Source organism: Hyperolius riggenbachi, chromosome 3, assembly GCF_040937935.1.
Source record: "Hyperolius riggenbachi isolate aHypRig1 chromosome 3, aHypRig1.pri, whole genome shotgun sequence".
Lineage (NCBI taxonomy): Eukaryota > Metazoa > Chordata > Amphibia > Anura > Hyperoliidae > Hyperolius > Hyperolius riggenbachi.
In genome coordinates this window covers 91,766,600-91,791,051 of record NC_090648.1, presented here as the reverse complement: position 1 = coordinate 91,791,051, position 24,452 = coordinate 91,766,600, and the positions used below count along the sequence as shown (strand labels likewise).

Here is a 24,452-nt window from a genome sequence, read left to right as displayed (position 1 = left end):
GCAATGTGCAGTTTGATGTGTAATAAGGCAAACTAAAGGAGGGCAATCTCTCTTAACCTCCGGGCTAAGCTGCCGAGGAGAGTTTCTCAGGCCCTGGTGGGTCGATTTGCATAATCAGCCCCCCCCCACCCCCCTTGCACAGCCTGGCCTATCAGCGCCAGGCAGCGCTAAGGGGTGGGTCGGGACTCCCCCGTGCGCCATGACGTGGATGACATCATCCCGATCATCTCCAAGGCGACGGGGGAAGCCAAACATGAAATCCCGTTCTGAACGGGATTTCCTGTTTGCTCTGATCGCTGGAGGCGATCGGAAGGGGAAGGGGGATGCCGCTGCACAACGGCTATCATGTAGCTAGCGCTAGGCTAGCTACATTTAAAAAAAAAAAATATTTTCATTTGCTGCGCTGCCTCCTGGCGGTTTTAAGAGACCGCCAGGGAGGTTAAAGAGCATATCGGAATCATTGATTAGTTCAGCACAAACTTCATGGGCTCTAGATAGATTTTTATTATTATTTTCATAGCCCCTGATTGGACTGTTAAAGGATACCCGAGGTGACATGTGACATGATGAGATAGACATGGGTATGTACAGTGCCTAGCACACAAATAACTATGCTGTGTTCCGTCTTTCTTTCTCTGCCTAAAAGAGTTAAACATCAGGTATGTAAGTGGCAGTTGCTGTCTGGGTCAAGAATGAGTCAGACTACAGTGTGGCCCTCACTGTAAGAAATTATAACTATAAAACACTTTCCTAGCAGAAAATGGCTTCTGAGAGCAGGAAAGAGATAAAAAGGGTCAACAGTTCACAGATTTTAGCTCTGGCATACTTCAATGAATGTGTCATTGAGCAAAAACAGTAAAAACTTGAAAAGTAGATTTAAATATAAAATAAAACAGTGGAATATCTTAAAAAGTTATTTTTAGGAGAAGGAAGATAGATACAATTTTTTATTTCATTAGTTTATTTTCAACTCGGGTGTCCTTTAAATGGCTGTTGGGTTAATAAATAGTGCATTCTTACCTAGGGTGCCCGGCGGGCAGGAGCAGATGTAACGCCCAATCAGGTCTATGCAAGAGCCTCCATTCTGACATGGGTGAGAGTGGCACTCGTCTACGTTTATTTCACAGTTTGCTCCTTCGAATCCAGTGGGGCACTAAGGAAACAGTGGCAGAGAGGATATTAAACGACCGATCCATCATTACACCAGTTATAAGCACATCCCCATGACAGCAGGAAATTTAGGCGATGCCACATAAGTGACGTCAATGGAGGAAAAATAAATATTGTCCGCTGTGGCCGTCCGAAATGTAAAATACGGGTGTCGAGGACGCCAATTTCCCCCCATTGCTATTATTACTATGGCGCCTAAGGCGGAGCCTGAAAATTGGGGGGGTGCTACGGTGGATTGGTGGCAGTAAAGCTTGGCCCCGGGGTGGGTTGGTTAAGGTTAAGCATTGGTAGAGGGAGGGTTTAGGGTGAGAATAGGGTTGTGTTTAGCTGTGGTAAGATATCGGTATCGATTACCGATATTTTACTATCATCATTTGCACTGTAAGAGTAGAATATTGGTAAATTTACCGATATTCTACTATCAGCTTTTCTGGGTGCCCTTTTTTCATGTGCGCCATGCCCACGGTCTTCAGTCATACCCACCTCACAGACACGGCCACCGAGGTAGCTGTGGCAAGAACCTCCGTTGAGGCAGGGATCAGGTTCACACTGGTTGATGGGGGTCTCACAATAGCTTCCAGTGTAGCCCCCTCTGCAGAAACACTTGTGAGAGTTGCCGGCGTTCATACAGTTGCCGCCTGCATTGCAGAGCTGATCCAAGCGAACACCTAACGGCACAAAACAAGGAGTAAGTGAAGAGCAGAGTCCCAATACCTGGTCAGAACATGAGATACGGCTTGTATTGCACTGACGCACCTTTCCTGCTTGCTGCCACCTCACAAGAAACACGAGGGATGTCACAGTAAGTTCCCGTCCATCCGGACAGACACTCACAGCGGATGGATGGGCCGACCTGAGTACAACGTCCTCCATTCTGGCAGGGGGACCGGCGGCAGAGGTCCAGCAACGTCTGAAATAAAAAGGCAGTTGAGAGAGAACACAAAAAAATACAAAAGTTACCTAGGTTTCTCCAGAGCATTGTGCCTGTGCAGCAGCAAGGAGACTAATCGAAAAAATTTATTGGGGGGGGGGGGGGGGGGGGGGGGATACCCAGACAGAAGGAACCAGAAGAAAAGTTTGTTCAAAGCACTCAAACTTTATTTAAATACAACAAAAAAAAGTTCCATGCTCCCATTTTCAAGGCAGACAAATGTGCTGTATTATTCCAAATATAGTTAAAATTGATGTTCAATGCAAACGACATTAGTCTGTTTCGGACCTCAACAGGTCATTTATCAAGCTTTTAGACACTGGATGATATTGTTGCAAATGTAGTTCAGGATATAACTCTTAATGTGCCAGGAGTGTGGAAGACACCATGCCTGCAAAGGGGAACGGTGTAAGTAAGAGTAGAGTTGTCTAGAGCTGACCTAAAAAGAGAAACAAGCTAAATCTTCCAGCAATGTTCAGCAGGGGTCCCTAACCCCCAGTCCGCGCTGGTCCATGGGCCTGGCCTCTCTCTATTTTCTTCTAGCAGAGTAATGCGCAGCACAGTCTCAGCAGGTGGCGCTGTTCTCTCATTACAGCATCAGCTGTGCTGCTTCTTCCTCTGTAGGGCCCTAACACACATTGGGAGCTGTACATGAAGTACAGTATGTATCAGCACAGCTGATGCTGTAATGACAGTGCCACCTGCTAACACTGTGCGCTGCTCTGCTAGAATAAAATAAAGAGAAAGCGGCCAGTCCCACAGATCGGTGATTCGGCTGACTAGCTGAGGGCACCTCTGGCCATCTAAACTGGGGGGGGGGGGTTTGTACATATAACATTCGGCAATCAATACTGGGGAGGGGGGTTACATAACACTGGGGGCCTCATGTTGCTATCTAAAATGAGGAAGACTGGGAAGGATTACAGGAGAAGGGCGGCAGACTGAGTGGAACGGAAGGAGATGTAAGTATTAGCTCTTACTCCGCTACCCACTGCAGATTTGGTTTTTTTTTTACATCGGATATCCTTTAAATGTGAGCATTAACACTGCTACAAATGGGGAAAAAAAAAAATGAGTGCAGCATCTCTCACCTGGCATTGAGGTCCAATGTATCCACTTGGGCAAAGACAGCGATAGGACTCCACTTTGTCCACACACACTGCCCCATTCTGGCAGGGGCGGGAAGCACACTCGTCCACGTCATGCTGACAGTGAGAGCCTGTAAAGCCGGAGCCACAGAAGCAGCTGTAGGAGTCCACGCCATCCACGCAGGTGCCACCATTAAAACAGGAGCTGTGAGGGAAGATAGGAGTGTGCTGAGTACAGTGATGGCAGGCATGGCAGCCACAACACAGCACCAATATACAACTAGATAAACACGCTTATGTACACACAAGCTACTCAACCCTCATCCACGCTTATGTACACACAAGCTACTCAACCCTCATCCACGCTTATGTACACACAAGCTACTCAACCCTCATCCACGCTTATGTACACACAAGCTACTCAACCCTCATCCACGCTTATGTACACACAAGCTACTCAACCCTCATCCACGCTTATGTACACACAAGCTACTCAACCCTCATCCACGCTTATGTACACACAAGCTACTCAACCCTCATCCACGCTTATGTACACACAAGCTACTCAACCCTCATCCACGCTTATGTACACACAAGCTACTCAACCCTCATCCACGCTTATGTACACACAAGCTACTCAACCCTCATCCACGCTTATGTACACACAAGCTACTCAACCCTCATCCACACTTATGTACACACAAGCTACTCAACCCTCATCCACGCTTATGTACACACAAGCTACCACGTATCGCTAGAGTCTGAGGCTCAACCAGTGTACTAAAAGGTAGCCATACATCTAGCAATGACGGGCAAATTCAACCAAGAGACAAATCTCTCTCTGATCAAATCTGATTAGAGTGAGATCTGTCGGCTGCCCATACACCGCAGACCGATTCCCAATCAATTTCAGAATAAAATCTCTCGGTTATCGGCCAGAGTCCGCCACTTCCTTAATGTATAAGTGTACATGTACATGTGTGCATTTATACATCACCTGTCCTGTGTCACGGTGCCCACCGTCTTCCGAATCCGCCACTCTTCCATTAGCTGTATACACGCTGGCGGCCTGTCTACCGCTAATGGAAGAGCAGCGGATTTGGAAGACGATGCACACATGTATTTATACACTGGGTGAACAACGCCAAGGGTTTCATCACTCGTCCAGATTTCGCTCGCTCACATCTTGCAGTCCAAAAATGGTTGCATCATCGATCGGGCATGCACTTGGCGGCACAGATTTTCATCCGATTCAATAATAGTAATTACGGAATCGGCTGGTCGATCGGCTGCCAAGCCGCTAGATGTATGGCCACCTTAACTGCATAAAGTTCATATCTTTCCCCCATGTTTACACTATGATGGACATAGGACAATAGTCTCAGACAACCGAGAAGAGGCAAAATTACATTCAAACCTCATTTTCTACAAAAACTCTGAATGCGATAGTGATTGGTTTGAATGCGATTGCTCTAATCTTTTTTAGGATGTCTCCTCACAGCAATACGGTATATCATTATAAGGCTAGTTTCCAGCTAACACTTCTACATTGTATAAAAAAAGACAGCAAAGACTGCTAACCGTGAACGTGCAATGGTCAGTTGGGTTGAAAAAAATACATATGTCCATCAAGTAAAACTAGAAATAAGGTACGACATTAGCCCGCACCCTCACATGTATCAGCTGATCCAGAGGAAGGTGAAAAAATCCCTTAAAAGGCTTGGATCAACTAGCCCTAAAAGTGAAAAAACAAAACCCTTCCAGACTCCAGATGGTAATCAGATAAAATCACCGGATCAACACCACCACAGCATTAACCTACGTTCTGTAGCTGCATAGGGTGGTCCTATCTGAGGAAGGTACAGACTAACCAGCAAGCTCATGGTGACCCAGAACTCATTGGAGTGTGTAAGGGACTACAATGGTCCTAAAAGCCCCCTTAGGAAGTGAGGGTCCAGACCGTTTCGTCTCAGTGAAACCTAACCTGGTCCAGACGTTCCTACGCCCTAGGAATATAATAGCTGCTGAATTTATGGCAGCCAATCAGTTACGTTCTAAAGTATGATATAAGCAGAGTGGGGGTTTTACAAAGTAGGTCGACCCATACTTGAGATTTTAGAACTGCAAACTTCAGAAAGTTTCTGTCCACTAATAATCGCCCATAACTAAAATCGGAGTTTCAGTTGAGCTTTGTGTCTTCAGCAAGCCTACCTTTCTGTACAGTCCTGTATGTTTGTCTCACAGATGGGCCCAGTGTACCCCGGGGCACAAACGCACACGTAGCTGTTCACGAAATCTAAGCAGGTGGCGCCATTGCGACATGGGTTGCTCATGCATTCATTAATTTCATTGACACATCTCGGCCCAGTGAAGCCGGGCAGGCAGGTGCAGGAGAAGGAGTTCACGCCATCTTTACAGGAGCCGCCATTCAGGCAGGGATCTATATGGGGGAGAAATAATCCGAAGGAAAAGAAGGGTTATAGACTGGTCACATCGTCAACAGCTTTTGTGTATTTTCACAGTCATGTTCATTGTGTGACTCACTTGGCAAACAGTCATTAATATCCGTCTCACAGTTGTGACCTGTGTATCCTGGTTTACAGGCACAATTGTATCCTCCTGGAAGGTTGCTGCATTGTCCACCGTTCTGGCAAGGGCTCCTGTTACACTCGTTCACATCAATGTCACATGATTCACCTGCAGCAGCAAAAGAGGCTAGATTACCCAGAATCCTCTATAACACCTGCTGATCTTTCAGTATCTCTGTGACATGAACAGAGTATGAAGAAAAAAAAACACAACACGCCTGATCTAGAACATGACATCTTTGCTGCTCTTGAAGTGTTAAGGTCCATACTCACCTTGCGATTTTTCCGTCGATATTCCCGACGACCTGCAATTTTTTAAGCAAGGAATGGTCTTTTCCACGATCTTGTGACATGGGTAAATGCACACAATTACGCGAACGTCGCTAAGCGTTACGTGGCAATAACAGGCACTGCGGATCGGGTCTTTAAGATCCCTGACGACTCCCGCACAAAGTACCTCAATCGCTTGAAATCTCGTTCGGGCCCGACGTGTGACGTCGAGCATGCCCACCGGCTGGAAGATGAATCGGGGGAGTGCTCGTCATCAGGGAGACGTCGCTGGATCCATCTTCCTGCATCGCGAGTATGTAGCTTAATGAGCACAGAAAACATATCTAAATAAGATTTCAGTTTTTGACAGTTACCATCCCAGCCAGGAGGACATTTGCACGTGTAGCTCTCGTAATCTTGGGTCGGGGTGCAGATTCCACGGTTATGACAAGGCTCTGGACTGCAGGGGGCCAGTACGTTTTCACATGTCTCACCTTTAAACAGAAAAGTTATGCTGAAATGTACAACTTTGATAATGTATAGAGAATGCACTGCAAGCAGAAGAAAGCATCATTTTACTTGCCAACACAGCCCATGAGAGTCTAACCATTCCTCACAACCCTATCGTAAACTATAAATGTACCCCCTTACATTCAGAAACTCAAGGATGAGCTAAAGCCTTACCCCAGACATTTTTATTTTTTTTAAAGACACGAGGAAGCAGGAAACAAAAAAACACAAATGCGCACGTAGGAAGAGAGAGGTCTCCAGATCCTCCAGAGGCTTTCCACGTCCTTCTGGACACCAGCTCTACTTAAATGGTGACTGTGCACCTCTTCTTGCACGAGCACGGCCATACAGCACCTGCACAATAATATGGAGCATCTTGTGTACAAGCTGCTTTGGCTTATTGCGCAGGCAAGGTCGCACTTGCGCAGTCATGGAACGGCTGTGCTCGTACATTAAAGGGACCCTGAGCAGGTGATAAAAACCAAATTTACACTTACCTGGGGCTTCCTCCTGCCCACTGTAGGCCGAGAGGTCCCCTGGCGTCCTCCTGACTCCTTCCCTAGTCCCAGCTCCGGTTACAGGACGACTTCGGCCATCGCCAGGACTTCTTCTCGCTTCCGTGTATAGCGCCATTACGCTGGCCGGGTAAGCGTAATCACGCGGGCCTGAGAGTCCTGCTCATGCGCAGTTCTCTAAGATTGAACCGCGCATGCGCAGAACTCACACCAGCTGGCCTAATGGCGCTATACACTGAAGCGGGAAGAAGAATTGATGACTTCAGGCCGAAGTCGTCCTTTAACCAGAGCTGGGACCAGGGAAGGAGCCAGGACGACGCCGGGGGAGCTCACGGGCTAAGGTTGGCTGGAGGAAGCCCCAGGTAAGTGTAAATTTGTTTTTTATCACCTGCTCAGGGTCCCTTTAAGAAGCATAGCAACGATAACATATCCGAAAAGCTCTTGTTGGATGTGTCCCGGGGGTCTGCACATGGCAACCGTGGGTGACAGGAGGTCATGGGAAGTCTGTGGTAGATCCAGAGGCTTCCCTCTTCTTAGGTAAGTACTGTATGTAATTTTTATGAGGTACACTTTAAAATAATGTGTAAATGGAAAGAAATCTTGAGGTATTACTGCATCTGCATCCCCACTGGAAGAGCAGTCAGACTCCTCCCACCTAATCTCCTCTACCTGGAATATCCACAACACTTTCTGGCTTTAATATGAACATCTGTAGTCCAGTGGGCAGGAAATGAAGGGGAACAATACTAACTTGTCAGGGATTTTCATCTTTATTCACTCTACCAACATTATAATAATAATAATAATAATGATGATGATAATAATGATAAATGTGTATCTGTCTATAACCCTAGACGTTTCTTCCCCACTTCCTGTCTGGACAGGAAATGAGGCAAGTTCTCACGAGAATGGGGATGCAGGCCAACATCCTCTAGGGTTGGTATAAAAAAAAGCAGTTTATTCATGGAGATGTAGTTAGAGACACAACAAGCAAACTGGTCAGTGGTTGATTGAAAAAAAAAAAAACCTTGTTCTGAATTTATAGTAGACATTGCTAGAAGTAGTTCCTGCCAGAGCAGCCTTGAAAAATGAATACAAAGCAGCACTGCGACATACCGGTAGCTACAGTGGACTTCAGGAAGCTGTACTGGAATCTAAAGAAGCTTTTCTGAAACAAACAATTGATAGGAAAAGCCAATGTACACAAGTGTATGGTCTTATTGCTTTTCCTGACTGATCAGATACCTTGAGATCCTTTTGTGTGTAGCAGCCTTATATTACATTTATCAAGGTTTCTTATTCTAAAGCCTGACCAGCATGCTAAATGCAGCTGAAGATCTCCTATGGTGGCCTCCTCAGTCCAAACTACACACTATTCTTGGTGATTACCTGTATATGGCAGTGTACACAGGCAGCTGTATCCTGCAATCCCATCCACACATGTTCCTCCATTCAAGCAAGGTGCTGGGGCGCACTCATTAATATTGGTCTGACACAAATTGCCTGTATGAAAAGAAATCATGTGTTACACACCAAGCAGGAAGAGTGTGAGGTAAATATGCACCAGTCAGCTTGATTCCTCACCGCCCCTCCCTCCTTCAGACACACGCATCTTCATATAACTTATACTTAATAAGGCCCATGCAGGGACTTTACCTCTGAATCCCTCCCGACAATGGCAGACAGGTCCTCCAGGGCGGTCATAGCACGATCCACCATTCTGACATGTGCTAGCAGTACAAAGATCGCTGCTCCGTCTGTCACACAGTCTACCGGCCCAGCCCTGGTGACACTCACAAGCGTACCTGCAACAAGGATGTCCACCATTAGTTTGGCGTTAACGTGAACCTAAACCAAGTAAAATTATTTAAAATAAACACATGATGTACCTGCAAATTAATATTACATACTTACCTCACCAATTTCTAACAACAAATCCTTCCAATTTTGACAAGATTTTGTCAGAATCGCAATATCAGTTGCTGTCAGTTATAACTGAAAGGACAACTAATGTGCAAGGTAATGTCCATTTTTCCCTATGACTCAAGTCGCCGATATTACAGTTTAACAGTGTGCTGACCAGGAAGCTACTATGAGCTAATGGCCATTTTCAAAATGAAGGATGAAGAACTCCGTTGATCACATGCAGGATGCAGGAGAGGACGCAGGAGAGAAGGAGATTGATGACCAGACTACACGGGAGGTAAGTATGATGTATGTATGTATGTTTATTTTGACTTTACATTTTCAGTTCACGTTTGCTTTAAGCTACTTACAAACACTTTCAATACCCATTGCCCAGAAAGACCATCCTGGAAATATTCTCAGAATGATCTTTGTACAGACACTACTCAGCAGTCTGTTCTGTTCTAAGGAGAGGGGAGGGAGTATGATGAGCAAGAGGAACCTCGTTGTAGGAACTACACTAGAAGAACAATAGAGGTGAGTCATTTGTGAGTCAATATGAGCAACAACTCATTGTTAGACTATGATGGACATAGGACTATGGTAGGAATTAGATTGTAAGTCCCCACAAGGGACGTTTAGAGACAATACTAAATGTACTTGGCTACATGTACTTGGAATTGGTGCAAAAATAATCCAGCTCCTCAGTTTATGATTCTACTGACTTATGTTGGGGTTACACCATAAAATTTTCTGTTAGATTCTTGTGTTGAATGCATAATTAGATTATTTTCTGTAGATAATTGTCATTATCTCTGGTGCTTTGTCTTCTGTTTATCTCCTGCTGAGTAGAACAATGCCTAATTGCTCGGCAGATAGATCGTAAGATACATTTCCAACATGTTGAACTTCATCTATCTGGCAGGTAAATCTAACAGAAAATTGTATGGTGTAAACCCAGCATAGAGCCGCATCTACACGCGTAGATGCGGCGGCGATGTGGCGGCGATGTGGCTTATCAACCGAGCCGCTGGATAAGATCCGACAGGACGGATCTCCCCACCGCAGATTCCCTGCTCGTTCCCCGCGAGGGTCAATGGCAGGGAATCGAGTGGAAGATAAGCGGCGCCGGCGGGGACGAGCGGGGAATCGAATCCGGCGCACGCGTGGCGAGTGGGGACGCGGCGGGCACGTGCGGGGACGTGGAAGAGGCGATCCGGCGGCTAATCAAGCCGCCGGATCGCAGCCTCATCTACCCGTGTAGATGAGGCTTTAGACTCCTCTAATTTGCATACAACAATATTGTTGAATTGAAAGTATGTAACATAAAAGGCATTTCATCACTGCCAAAGCTTAGAAATTTTAAAGCTATATTAAGATGGCATCTGCCTTTGGGAACAAAAAGCTCATGGCCAAGAAACGGACACTCTACCCATTTCAGTCATCTCGCCTGTCATTACAAACATGAATGCCCCAGCTTGTTGTCTCTATAAAATGATTCACTAGAACCCCATATCAGCCGAGTCCCAGCGTGTAGCCCTGCCTCCTTGCTGAAAAAGGCCTCTACAAAGCAGCGCTATGCACCAGAACCCAGCTCATACGGGGTTCCAGCAAATCTTAACAAACAGGTAATGTTGGGAAATTCTAACTTTTAAGCATTCGTGTCTGTTTTTTACATACAACAGGGATGCATTTCAACTAAACTTAGGATATTGCTGTAGAGTCGCTGTTAAATAGAAATCAAACTAGTCCTTGGTAAGAGTACTTGTAGAAGGTGAAGACAGGAACAAAGAACATTGATCAGGCCCTTAGGTAATCCAACTGTGAATACAGCAAATAGTGATGTGCAGGTAGACAATTCTGCGTTTATTGTAGCAGCACTAATAATTTGTTTTTAGACTGGTTTCATTTTTGTGGACTAAGAGCTGCTATTACTGTATATACAAGTTATTTATGATGATCATTATCTGACAAAATAGAACATTTTATCATATTTTCTCTTCAGACTTCAGACATTATGACTGTAAAACCCCTTTGTATAGGGAAAATGACACCCCTACATGTCACATCAATACAGTATATAAATAGCACTATTAATATTAGTAGCAGTAGAGGTTTATACCGTGTAAGGCTCAGTTCACATGTGTGTTTTTCACGGAACCGGCCATACGGATCCAGCCATCATGATCAGGTAAAAACTATTAGTTTTTACAGCCAGTGTGCTGTAAAATGTCAGTTTTCTATTTGTTCTTATGCAGCTGCAAAACCTTCCGTTTCCGGTCCGCTGGGCAAAACAGTCCGGGAAATTAGGTCCTGCAGCATTTTTTTGTCTGTTGAGCGGAACGGAAAACGGACCCGTGTACAAGCAGATAGATGTGAACGGATCCATTGGTTTAGCATTGTATCCGTTCGCATAACGGTCCGTTTGTACAGTATTCGTTCCGCTCACCGCTAATGTATACCGGGCCTTAGCCATCAGTAAGAAGTTTTGAAGGCTTATTAGCCAAAAGTTTACTGTTTTTATTTTAAGTTATTCAATAAATGGTATCATCCTGATTCAAACGTCTCACTATTAATATTAACTTGCACTTTCTGACTCTGGCTAGAAAATAAGTCAAGTTAAATTAAGTTTGAAGAGTAAGAAAAACAACTAGGAATAACATAACATTAAGAATACCATACCCCATGAATATCCCCTTTTATGGACACTTAAAGTACTCACCCATCCCCGAGTTTGCGGCAGATTCCGTGGACACAGCCAGGAGAGCATAGCTGGATGGGGTTACACAGAGAGTCACGAGGAGCCCCGCCCTCAGGGCAGACACATCGGAAGCCATTCTGTGTCACCTCACACGTTCCTCCGGCTCGGCATGGGTTGGAGGCACATGGTGACACCTCTATATTACACAGAGGACCTGTAAGACAAATCATTAGAAGTCATCAACAAAATCACACTTCCTACTCCTCCAGTTACTCTCACAATACACACTTGAGCAACAGAGTTGGATAAGGAGATTCTAATAATTCTGAGGTGATGCAAATGTTATTCATCTTGAAAATTGACTAATCAAATGTAGCAGCTTTTTTGGGCGATCAACTTTAATGTGGTGGATCAAAATCTTCCATCCTCCTCGATCAACAAAATTTTTTGATTCAACATGATATTGGCTAGTTTTTGCTGGTTTGATCAAGCACACTGGGAAACACTCGACTCTCTTGATTCCATAAAATTGTCGATTGGTCGACTGTACAGCAAAATCGCTAGATGTATGACCATCTTTAGGTATAATCATCTCAGATGCTTCAACGCAAATACCCCAGACTTTATTGAAATTTTTGGGTTGATTACAGGACTGGTAGCCCTAGTTGATATGGAACTACATGTCCCAGCATGCAGTGCCAAGTAATTCTATAATGACAACCAGTGATTTAATATTAGGTATGCTGGAATGTCTAGTCCCACAACTTCTTGTTGCCAGTCTCTGATCCTGACCCCTTTATACTACCGCCTTTCCCTTCATTTCCTGCAAAGTTCTTTATTTTCCAAAACTGCTTCGCCATCTGCTCTCTATTAAAAAGGTCCTTCCTTCAGCCACTTGCTGACCATTTATGGTTCTCAAATCGGAGAGAGATATGTTGTACTTAGAGGAAAAAAAATAGATCATCCTCCGTGGATACAGAAATAGACTTAAGAAAACATAGTTTAGTAAAGTCCAGGAAAAGAGCACATAGTATGGAGGGACACAGAAATAGCCAGGGGAGGGTCAGCCAGCATCAGCTGTGTACACATGACAGCAGTGCACCTGGTGGACTATATGTGGAGACAGCTCCTCCCCAGCTGCTTCAGGAGGAGACCTGAGATTTCATAGGTGGCCTGCTACTGCTTCTGGAGAAAAATCAAGTTGCAACGGAGACCTATGACCATCCATAAACTGTTCTTGTCAGAAAACTCCTCGGTCAAATGGTCTTTGGTGTTAAGGATTGTTCTGTATACTAACAACTTCCTGTATCCAATTCTAGTGATAAGTCCGTTACTATTAACCTGTATATTTATATAGCGCTGACATCTTTCCCAGCACTTTACAAAGTACACAGGCATGTCAATGACGGTTTCTCAGAGAAGCTCACAATCTAATCCAGGCTTTCTCAACCAGGATTCCCTGGAACCCCAGGGTTCCTTGAGAGCTCTGTCTGCAGGGATTCCTTAGCATTTCCCCTATCGTGGGGGAAGTATAACAGAGCACATTATAATAGGTGGTACTTTAACAAGAAGCACTAAATTGGGGGGTCAGGAGATTAGTATGAGTGGCAGTGTAATAGGGGTAGTGAAAAACAGCCACACATACTTTAAAAGACCATGCCTCCTCCAAAATAAATGCAGGGGTTCCTGGAGATCAAAACATTTTTGCAGGGGTTCCTTGAGATCCCAAAGTTATTTGCAGGGTTCCTCCAGGGTAGAAAGGTTGAGAAAGGCTGATCTAATCCCTACCATAGTCAAATGTCCTACCATATTATTATTATTTATTTATATAGCACAGACATTCTTTTATAGCACTTCACAAGAGTAAATAGTCATGTCACTGACATTTCACAGAGGAGCTCACAATCTAATCCCTACCATAGTAATAGTCTAAAGTCCTACCATATTATTATGTATTTATAAAGCGCTGACATCTTCACAGCACCATACAGAGTACATGGTCTGTTTCTCAGAGGAGTTCAATCCCTGTATGTTCATACAGCTTTCTGATGCTCTAGGAATTGTTAAACTTGGTGTTATAGTTACAGCACTGACGTTTTTGTGCCTCTTTAAACTTTTTTCTTTGCAACTTATTTGCACTTGAATCTAAATAGTAGTACGAATTCTATATTGACTGAAATAAGTTTCTGGAATTAAATTTTTACAATCAACTGGCAATTGCTCACTTATCTGCTCCTCTGGATGAAGCTATCCATGCATGTGTGGGAAAACTAAACACAAGAAGAAATGGATCCAGCTGGCTCCTTGGTGTACAGAAGTCAGGTCAGCTCCACCATTTCCACAGACAAACAGGAAGTCTACCCGGGACACATCCTTAGCTTTGGAAAGAGTAGTAAACGCTTGGAGAATCTTCTGTCAAATTCATCACTCGATGTATGGCCATTAGATAGATCCCTCTCTGATCGACTCTGGTCAGAGGGATATATTGCCTGCCCACACACTGCACAGTGATTTCCAACAGATATCAGCCTGCTGGGCTACCCCCTACTGTACCATCCCCCCCATAGTGACCTCACAACATAAGCTAGTGTCACACGGAACAGGCACTCATGGTGACGGTGGACACTGGAGGAGGCCAGGAGTCGCACCGGCGGAGAGGTAAGACTAACACTGGGGTGGGAAAAGGAAACAGGACACTTCTACACTTGGGGGAGCGTGCAGTCTGTCAGTTGCCGCAATATTGTACGCCGTTACGGTTGCGCACTTGATCTAGCCCTCATGACTGAGATTTTGCCAGAATTCCCAATCAAATCCCTTCAACTGAAATGGTTCGAAAGATCGATCTAGTGGAAATGTAGCAGCACCTATTCTCTTCCAATTCAATAAAACTGGAAGGTCGATCGGCCCGCAATATTGAGTTTATAGGCACCTTTACGGTTGTCTTTGCTCCTGTTGGGTCTGGCTGATGGAACTGGAGGAGCAAGAACCAAGCCAAATTCCAAAATTTTACAGCTTAGTGACAAAAAGGAGATGAGGCAGAATCTTATGGAGACGCCTGTTCTAGGGTCAGTAGCCAAAAAGCAAGACTTCCCCTCCTTATTTTGGATAGATTTTGCCTAACACTTTTCCGTTTCTCTTGGACCTATGTGAGGAAGGAGACACAGACAGCTATAAAGAAAAGTCACTGATGTCCAAAACTATCCCCAATGCTAACAGAAACAAGACTTGGCTTGACTCCCTCTTAAATGTACTATTCACATTTGGCTGTGTTGTGTCACCTAAGTATAGACAGTGGCTCTAGTACATCTCTGTAGTGACAAAGTGTCAGCCGCAGTCCATTCTTTCATTGTACTGCCATCTGAATGACTGGCAGAGCTTCATTGGTCTAATTACAGGCACTTCCTGTACAGTGTACACTGGCAGAGGACCGAGGGGCTCAAGGAAGGCCTGATCTGAAACGGGAGAGGGAGGGGATGTGAAACATCATCATCTTCTGTACACTCCATTCTTTTTTTTTTTTTAATTGGAGAATTACCAGCTTAACATAAAAAATTTGACTTGTGCTTCACCAGTTCAACAAACACAGAATTGCAATTGACGTAAAACGTTTCAGGTTCAAAGACGAGACCATCTGCATTATAATTTCAGTCTATGATTGAGGCAAACGACTTAAAAACGAGTGTGGCAGTTAATGTATGTGCCACCATCTGTTTGCAGCTGGAGAGAGGATGACCAGTCCCCTGCTTCTACAAGCCTCTCATTGTGTAGAGATGGTCGTAAAATCAAATTACACCAGTCTGAGCATTCCTCAAATGTTTCAGACAACTTCAAAGTGTCCCTCTGGTCTCCCTAGCATTTAAAAAGAGCATGGACAGAACTGACAGGTCCTCCTTAAGCTGGCCATACAGACACACACAACATTCCACCATGAAAAGCTTATTTTCTGGATGGATGCCTAAATTAAGAATCTAGTGGCCCATACTCACAGGCTACAATTGTCGGCGCAACCACGTTGCACGTGCGTTGCCGTGACAGGTCGCCCGTGAGTATGGCGCGCGCGCGCCCCGAACCGTCGCTGCTGTCGCCAGGCGATTGGCGCGGTCAATTGCCTGGCGACAGTTGCCGCTGCAACTTCGCCGCAACTGTCGCTAGTCCGCGTGTGTATGCGGACTAGCGACAGCAACATAATAGCCGGTGCACTTAGTTTCCGGCGGCGACAGCTTCCGTCGCATCCCTAGTCCCTCTTCCGCGGTGTGTATGCGGAGGGACCTGGCGACGAGCTGTCGCCGAACTGTCGCGCACACGCTCCCGTGTGTTAGCGACAAGCTACAAAAGTAGCTTGTGAGTAGGGGCCATAAGTCTTTTAACAGAAGGGATACAGTGGTTAATTTGCATATATTCAGCAGTGATGCACTGGGAGACATCTCGGAACTCACTCCAACCTGATTTATCGCAAATTCTTTCTGTTTTAAGAAAGCAAACTTTTGTTTTTCAACAGATCATAAGGATATCCTACCGACTGATCACAATCGATTCATTTTCTCAGTGGAAATGAGTTCTGGGTCACCATGAGCTTGCTGGTTAGTCTGTATTTCTCAGTTGAAATGACTGTTGAATCAAATTTTCAGAACTAAAGTAAAATGGTATGATCAACCTTAAATAACACATCAGGGTATTCAAAACGGGAAACTTTAGCATCCCTTCCCTTAAATCGATCCTAAAAACGCTCAACTAGAATTGACCAAACACGATAAGTAAACCATTCACCGACACAATGATGTTCCTTCTCAAGATTGATGTGTTTTATTGATCAAATTTACTTGAGTTGTACTCGATATTTACTTTTGTTTACTTTGAATAAAAGAGAAAAGTAAACATTTAATTTAAAGAATCCAAGGCATTTAGCAATGTGGGAGTATACAGGTAAGCAAATAGGAGTCTATTGTATATATAATTATGCAGAGGGAAGGCTTCCAATGGTATAGGAAGAGAAAGCTGAAGTAAGAGAGAGAGATAAAAGGAAAGAAGGAAAGTAGAAGAGGTGAAGGAGAAATAATGGAGAGAGAAGGGGGAGGTTAAGAGGAAAGAAGGGAGGGGGTCCTACCAGAAGAGCTATGTCAACCAGAATTTGAGGTGTTACAGGTGGTTATGCTTTCACAAGAGGAATACACAGAATAATCATGTTAGACAGAGCCTAGAGTCCCTGTAATCCAACCAGACCGCCCACTGGATGATAAATTTGTCGTGTTATGGGCGGACATGAGCAGTTCCTCCATCCTTATATTTTCGTTAATCGCATCTATCAGCTTGGGGGGACAAGGAACATGCGTACCTTTCCAGTTTTTAGCAACAAAGTAAGGAACAGATGTAAGCAAATAGCGGGGGCGAGTCTTCTTAGCCGAGGCAATAGAGCTAGGTAGTATGGAAAGAAGAGTCATTTTCGGTGTACCCACCAGTTTGCATACAGTAGATACATGTGTTTGAACCAAGTGAAAGCAAGTTGCCATAATGGCTGGAGATCTACACATATCAGATATGGAGGTAGTCCCCAATACATTGACCGCATAGCCAACATAGATTAGACACATTGGGGAACCAGTTATGTACCTAGAGGGGAGTACGGAACCACCTGGTAATGAGCTTGTAATTCCATTCCTGAGCTTGGTTGGATAAAGAGGACTTGTGGGTAAGGATCAGAGACTTTGACCACTCTTGTTCTGTAATCTGTCTATTGAGATCAATTTCCCACTTAGAACATTAGTTTCAAAGGGATCCCCCGAGAGGTCAATTAAGATCTGATATATTAAAGAAAGAGTATGGTCAGGTCTCCGGGTTCCAGAGCACAAGTCCTAATAAGAAGTGAATCATCCATGAACTTGGGTTAGTGTAGGTAGTGATTTGACATAGGTATTTAGCTGTATATGCTGTAGCCAGTATTTTCCCCTTTTCCAGCATTACCAGTTCAGTACCCAACCTTGCCAATTCAGGAAGTGTATGTTTTATATGTCGGAGATGAGGCCACTGGTCACCACAGAACCAAAGGCAGGAAGCAACCTGGGAGGCAGGGGTGAAGGCTAGGTTATCAAAAAAAAGATGATAGCTGTCCAGGTATATAAGAGAGAATGGAAGTGGAGAGCACTGGGCACAGAGACACAGAGAGGGCACAGGGAGACAAAAGGTGCACAAAGACACAAGGGGGCACAGAGAGAGACACAGAGGGGGCACAGAGAGAGATAAAGAGGGCACAAAAAGACACACAGTGGGGACACAGACAAAGGGAGCACAGAGAGACACAAAAGGGGACACAGAGAGAGACACAAAAGGTGCACAAAGAGTTGGGGGACAGAGAGAGAGACACAGAGTGGAAACAAAGCTTGATTTGAAGGAAATTTAAAAAATGATTTCAACTTACCTTGGGCTTCTAGCAGCCCCCTGAAGTCTTCTTGTGCCCACGACGCCGCTCCAAGTTCCTCTGGCCAGCAGCGGCGACCCCTGCTACGCTGGCCTGCCACGTGCCTCCTCATCGTGCTTCTACTGGCTGGGAGCGTTTGCACATGCGCAGTTAGTGGACCTCGCTACTGCGCATGCGTAGAGTGCTCCCGGCCAGGAGAGCGCGATCAGAGTGCACGCGGCTCGAGGCCACACATGCACAGTAGCCCGCGACAGGCCAACTTGGTTTGGGTCACCGCTGCTGGCTGGAGGGACTTGGACAGCATCGTGGGCACCGGAGGACTCTAAGGGGCTGCAAAAAGACCCAGGTAAGTTACAATAATTTTATTGTTTGACTTAAGTGTCCCTTTACAAACAAGAAACATGAGAGACAGGTTGAGATAAGTGCTTCAGAAAACAGCACTGTAGCCGACCAAGCTTGGTGGGGGAGATAAGAGAAGCTCTTTTGCATAGATAAAACTGAAGTTCTTAACTTCTTAACTCTTCCTGTGCTGGAAACGATACGAGATTCAGATCTGTGCTACTAATGTTCCATTTCTTAGCTGTACTACACATACAAATCATTACATCAGAACTTTATTTTCATTTCAGATTCCCTATAAAATCAGATATACAGTATATACACCAACAGTAAGAACGGCACAGACACTAGATGACACTAGAGGACAGCAGGTTGTGCAATACAATAGCAACAGGCCTAAAGAACAAATAAATACACGTGATGACTATTCCCGTGAGCTGCCTCTATAGGATGGGAAATGCCTGTAGATATATGCCTGTCACCGGATCTGACCACAATAGATCAGGTCAAGCAACAGTCCTCTACAGAGCTTTCCGAACTTCATTCACTGGAAGCACCTTTTATGAGCACCATCTGTATTGCTTTCAATAGTGAATCTGATTCAAACTTTCATTCTCCAGCTGTCACTTTCTGCTGATGCCCTCAGCAGTTCAGCCACTGCTGAACAATATAGACACTGCCTGTGAAAGTCATCACTGGAGTAGGCAAGGTTAAATTTAACAGCCCTTTCCTACTGCTCTACATAAGCGCTGTGTGTCACCAGGCAGTAACCAGAGTCAGTTCTCACTGGAGGATGGGGTAGATTTATCAAAACCAGAGAGAGCCAAGGTGGAGCAAATCAGGTGCAAAAGTGGGGCAGATGCTCATCTGACTATACTGGGTGGGGGCATTACCCAATACAGGGGACATATCTGCCTATACTGTGGGGGCAGGGCTGGTGGGAGGGGAGTGCTGGGGGGGATGTTCTACCCAAAACTGGGGGCACATATGGCTATCTATACTTCTTGGCGATAGGGTTGGGTGGTGAGGGGGGGGGACTAATTTTGGGGGAACATCTAGCCATCTATCCTGGAGGGGACGGGGCTGGAGGGATGACCTACCTAATACTGGGTCAATTGCAAGACAGGTATAACAGAGGCGCCAAACAAGAATAAAATAATTAACATTTGTTTAAAAGGGGGAAGTTGGTGGACTCACTTGCCTAGGGTGGACAAGAACCGGACAATGAGAAGTTACTATACATTACAGTAACATTTATTAAAGGGAAGGTCCAAGCAAAAAAAAAAAATGAGTTTCACTTACCTGGGGCTTCTACCAGCCCCATGCAGCCATCCTGTGCCCTCGTAGTCACTCACTGCTGCTCCAGTCCCCCGCTGGCAGCTTTCTGACCTCGGAGGTCAGGGCCGCATTGCATACATTTTTACGCATTCCAGCTAGTGCAGGAACAAAAATGTATGCGTTGCACCACTAACGCGTAAAAATGTATATGTTAATGTTCCTGCACTAGCGGGAATGCGTAAAAATGTACGCAATGCGGCCCTGACCTCCGAGGTCAGAAAGCTGCCAGCGGGGGACTGGAGCAGCAGTGAGTGACTATGAGGGCACAGGATGGCTACATGGGGCTGGTAGAAGCCCCAGGTAAGTTAAACTCATTTTTTTTTTTTTTTTGCTTGGACCTTCCCTTTAAGAAGCTCCAAGTATGCAACGCGTTTCACGGGTCACTAGCCACTTCATCAGGCAATAGGTTTGGAGAACACAGTATTAGGTCTAGAACATGGCCAAGCGCCTCTGTTTGAAATACTACACCATATTGGGCTCTTGGTTTCTTTTTTGTCTTTTTCAAGCCTACCTAATACTGGGGTTACTTCTGGCTATCTATACTCCACTTGATGGATGGGTTGGGAGATGGTGAGGGGAAACCTACCTAATATAATGGGTGCACATCTGGCTATCTATACCAGAAAGCACGACCCTACCTAATAGGGGCAAATTTAGTTATCTATACTGGGCGGGGACGACCTATCTAATACTGGGGGCACGCAGGGAGTGTAATCTACCTAATAATGGGGGTACATCTGGCTACACTCCATCCACCTGCTCTTGGCCTGGTCTCTCTCATCTGTAAAGGGAACATGAAGCAAGAAGTATATGGTTGCTGCCATATTTGTTTCCTTGTATACAATACTAGTTGCCTGGCAGCCCTGCTAATCTATTTGGCTGCAACAGTGCCTAAATCACACCAAAAACAAGCATGCAGCTTAAAGGGATACTGTAGGGGGTCGGGGGAAAATGAGTTGAACATACCCGGGGCTTCTAATGGTCCCCCGCAGAAGTCCTGTGCCCGCGCAGCCAGTCACTGATGCTCTGGCCCCGCCTCTGGTTCACCTCTGGAATTTCAGACTTTAAAGTCTGAAAAACCACTGCGCCTGCGTTGCCGTGTCCTCGCATCTGCTGACCTCACCAGGAGCGTACTGCGCAGGCACAGACCATCCTGGGCCTGTGCAGTACGCTCCTGGTGACATCAGCAGGAGCGAGGACACGGCAACGCAGGCACAGTGGTTTTCAGACTTTAAAGTCTGAAATTCCAGAAGTGAACCGGAGGCGGGGCCGGAGCATCAGTGAACAGCTGCGCGGGCACAGGATGTCTGCGGGGGACCATTAGAAGCCCTGGGTAAGTTCAACTCATTTTCCCCCGACCCCCCTACAGTATCCCTTTAACTTGTTAGATCTGACAATAATGTCAGAAACAGCTGATCTGCTGCATGCTTATTCAGGCTCTATGGCTAAAAGTATTAGAGGCAGAGGATCAGCAGGATAGCCAGGCAACAGTTAATGCTTAAAAGAAAATAAATATGACAGCCTCCACATACTCTTGCTTCAGGTTCCTTTTATAAACCCATTCTAACGCACAAGTGAAAGTTAGCCAACCCCTGCACTATAGTGCGTGCATATAGAAGTGTTGTTAAGGACAATTAGCTGTTAAGATCCATCTGGAGGCAGGGATCAATATGAATGGTTGTACCATATATACTACAAAATATCTCAGCTCTAGAGAATTACTTGAAAACAAATATATCAGTTCGATTAGATACCTGTAAATCCTGGCTTGCAGACACATTCATACTTGTTGATTCCATCCTTACATTCTCCATAGTCACAAGGATTACTGGCACAGTCATCAAAATTGTACTCGCAGTGGGTACCTGAGATACAGGACAGGAAATTAGCAACATGGCATTTACTCTGTTATTCTCTTCATATGGTCTGCTGGCCAGATTCTGCAGTTTGGTCCCCGACTGCACACCTGTGGTAACAGGAAAATCAACTGCCAACTTTATTTTCTGTTCAAAAATTCCAGCTGACTGTCTGTTAGAGCGAGAGGCCCTGCATATCCGGTGGTGAAGCTAGATATTAAGAAGCCATATTATTATCTAACCAGCACCTGCCTGTGGCCATATTTAAAGGGACTCCGAGCAGTGCAGAAACTATGCTCTCTTTCTCCTCTTTCCAATGATATACAAACCGCTGCCCTACGCCTTTTAGTTTTCGCTATTTTCGCGATTGAAATTGCAGCGGCCACGATTTCAATCTTGAAAATAGAGAAAACTAAAAGGTGTAGGGCAACGATTTAGGTGTCGCCAGAAAAAGGAGAAAGAGAGCTTTAAAATGATATCCATCTTTCCAGTTACATTGTATTGCACAGGGCAACTTTTCCCTAAAGTCAGCAGCTCCATTCTGCTGAATGGAGCTGCTGACACTGGGGAAAGTGTCGTCCTGTGTAATACAAGTAACTATGGAAAGATGGATATCATTTTAAAGCTCTCTTTCTCCTCTTTCTGGCGACACCTAAATAGTCACCCTACGCCTTTTAGTTTTCTCTATTTTCGCGATTGAAATCGTGGCCGCTGCAATTTCAATCGCGAAAATAGCAAAAACTAAAAGGCGTAGGGCGGCAGTTTGTATATCATTGGAAAGAGGAGAAAGAGAGCTTTAAAATGATATGCATCTTTCCATAGTTTCTGCACTGCTCGGAGTCCCTTTAAAGATCTGCAGAGCCTCTGAAGGTCCCCATGGCCACATGGAAAGCAGACTATAGACTCAACCATTAACATCGTCCCTGTTCCCATTGGAGATGCTTGTGCTCTGCATTAGCTCAGAGGCCAGGCTATGATGTGAAAAGGAAACCTTGAAGTGATGATGCCAACATCAGAAGGGCGTGTCCGTCTTTATACAAGTGCCCCACGTGGTTGCCGGCGTATACGTGGGCATGTGTGTAACGTCACACAAGCCTTCACATTACCCTGGCAACCACGTGGGGGCGCGTGTATAAAGACGTAGCCAGCGGCGGACATGGACTGGTAAAGTATACTGCAGCGGGCAGGAACATTTTACATTAGTAGGGGGGACAGTGCCGGTGGTTGCGTCGCTCGTCCCAATATCACACACCGTTACAGCCACGCACCAGATCAAGGCCCTACATATTACAGCATGTCTGAAATTGGCCGTATCGTTGAGCAGGCATTCTCTTGTCGGCAGTCATTCGATTCAATAACTATTGAATTGAATGGTCGATCATCCGCCAAGTCGCCTGATGTATACCCACCTTTAGTTTCAAAGATGTATACCCACCTTTAAAGAGAACCCGAGGTGGGTTTGAAGAATCTTATCTGCATACAGAGGCTGGATCTGCCTATACAGCCCAGCCTCTGTTGCTATCCCAAACCCCCCAAAGGTCCCCCTCATAAATCACAGCCATGCTGCTGACAAACAGCTTGTCAGAGCTGGCTGTGTTTATCTCTATAGTGTCAGTCTGCTGCTCTCCCCGCCTCCTGCAGAACTCCAGTCCCCGCCTGCATCCCTTCCCTCCCTGCTGATTGGAGGGAAGGGACGGGGGCAGGGACCGGAGCTATGCAGGAGGCGGTAGAGCAGCTGAGACTGACACTACAGATGTAAACACAGCCTCACAGCACAGCTGTGATTTATGAGAGATTGCAGAGTGCAGGGGGACCTTAGTGGGGTTTGGGATAGCAACAGAGGCTGGGCTGTATAGGCAGATCCAGCCTCTGTATGCAGATAACATTTTTTAAACACACCTCGGGTTCTCTTTAAAAATTAATAACAGGTCCTCTTTAAAATGCAACTCCTTTTTTGTTAAGGGAAAAAAATAAATACACATGACTAATTGCTAAATTCCTCAGCAGAAGTTACTAGTGGATACTCAGACAATAGTAATCTATGCCAGATCTGGCACAATTGGACTTCTGAACATACATCTGGCTGGTTTGTTCTCCACAGGCAATAGAACATATCACTCTCCATAATGCACAGTGCAGAATATAAAAACCAAATCTGGGTCTCACCTGAAGTTCCTGGCTGGCAGTAGCACAGGTATTTGTTGACCAGGTCAATACACTTTCCTCCATGCAGACAGGGGTTACTGTGGCACTCATTTATCTGGTTCTCACATCGATAGCCAGTATAGCCAGGGTCACATGTGCAAGTGAAGCTAGCGATGCCATCACGGCATTTACCATGGTGACAAGGGTCTGGCGAGCATTCATCTATATTACGTTCACAGAGAGGTCCCTCAAAACCTGCAAGAGATGTGAGAATGTGAAAGGAGGAAAGAAGGTAGATAAGTGGTGGAAGAAAGCAGAAATAAGCAGAACATGCCAACAAGGAGGCGCAGAACAGCACAGGATGGCTTTGCATGAGCCAGGAGTTGGAGACAAGGCATGAAGGAGCTGAAGGCCAAGCATGGCGCTACAAGCCAAGTATGGCCGCCAAGGAACTCTGGCCTGGCAAAGCAGAAGATGAGGGAGCATGAAGCACAGCACACTGCACCAGCTAGGCCAGAGGGAGGAAGCGAGCTGCAGGCAGATGGAACAGGTGGAAATCTACAGACAAGACTTACCGCCCTGAATATATAAAGAGACATCCAGAGAGCGTGAGAAAGAACAGGAAACAGCATCAGAGACAGACCCAAGGAGCAAGGTTACCCTCAGCCAGATAACCTGGAGCGA

At 45.4% G+C, this 24,452-nt stretch overlaps 1 protein-coding gene across 2 annotated transcripts in view; it reads right to left on the bottom strand.

Annotated features, from left to right (window-relative positions):
• Positions 1-24,452, bottom strand: part of NOTCH3 (notch receptor 3) — a 152,617-nt gene that overhangs the window by 19,727 nt on the left and 108,438 nt on the right. For both annotated transcript variants that reach the window (XM_068274581.1, XM_068274582.1), the window contains exons 11-22: positions 23,790-24,023; positions 21,522-21,632; positions 11,700-11,892; positions 8,729-8,877; positions 8,462-8,575; positions 6,422-6,541; positions 5,734-5,886; positions 5,401-5,629; positions 3,193-3,394; positions 1,927-2,080; positions 1,654-1,838; positions 1,021-1,153 (exon numbers count right to left, since the gene is read on the bottom strand). In XM_068274581.1, coding sequence (XP_068130682.1) covers positions 1,021-1,153; positions 1,654-1,838; positions 1,927-2,080; positions 3,193-3,394; positions 5,401-5,629; positions 5,734-5,886; positions 6,422-6,541; positions 8,462-8,575; positions 8,729-8,877; positions 11,700-11,892; positions 21,522-21,632; positions 23,790-24,023 — 1,977 coding nt within the window. The remainder of the gene's footprint in view (positions 1-1,020; positions 1,154-1,653; positions 1,839-1,926; positions 2,081-3,192; positions 3,395-5,400; positions 5,630-5,733; positions 5,887-6,421; positions 6,542-8,461; positions 8,576-8,728; positions 8,878-11,699; positions 11,893-21,521; positions 21,633-23,789; positions 24,024-24,452) is intronic.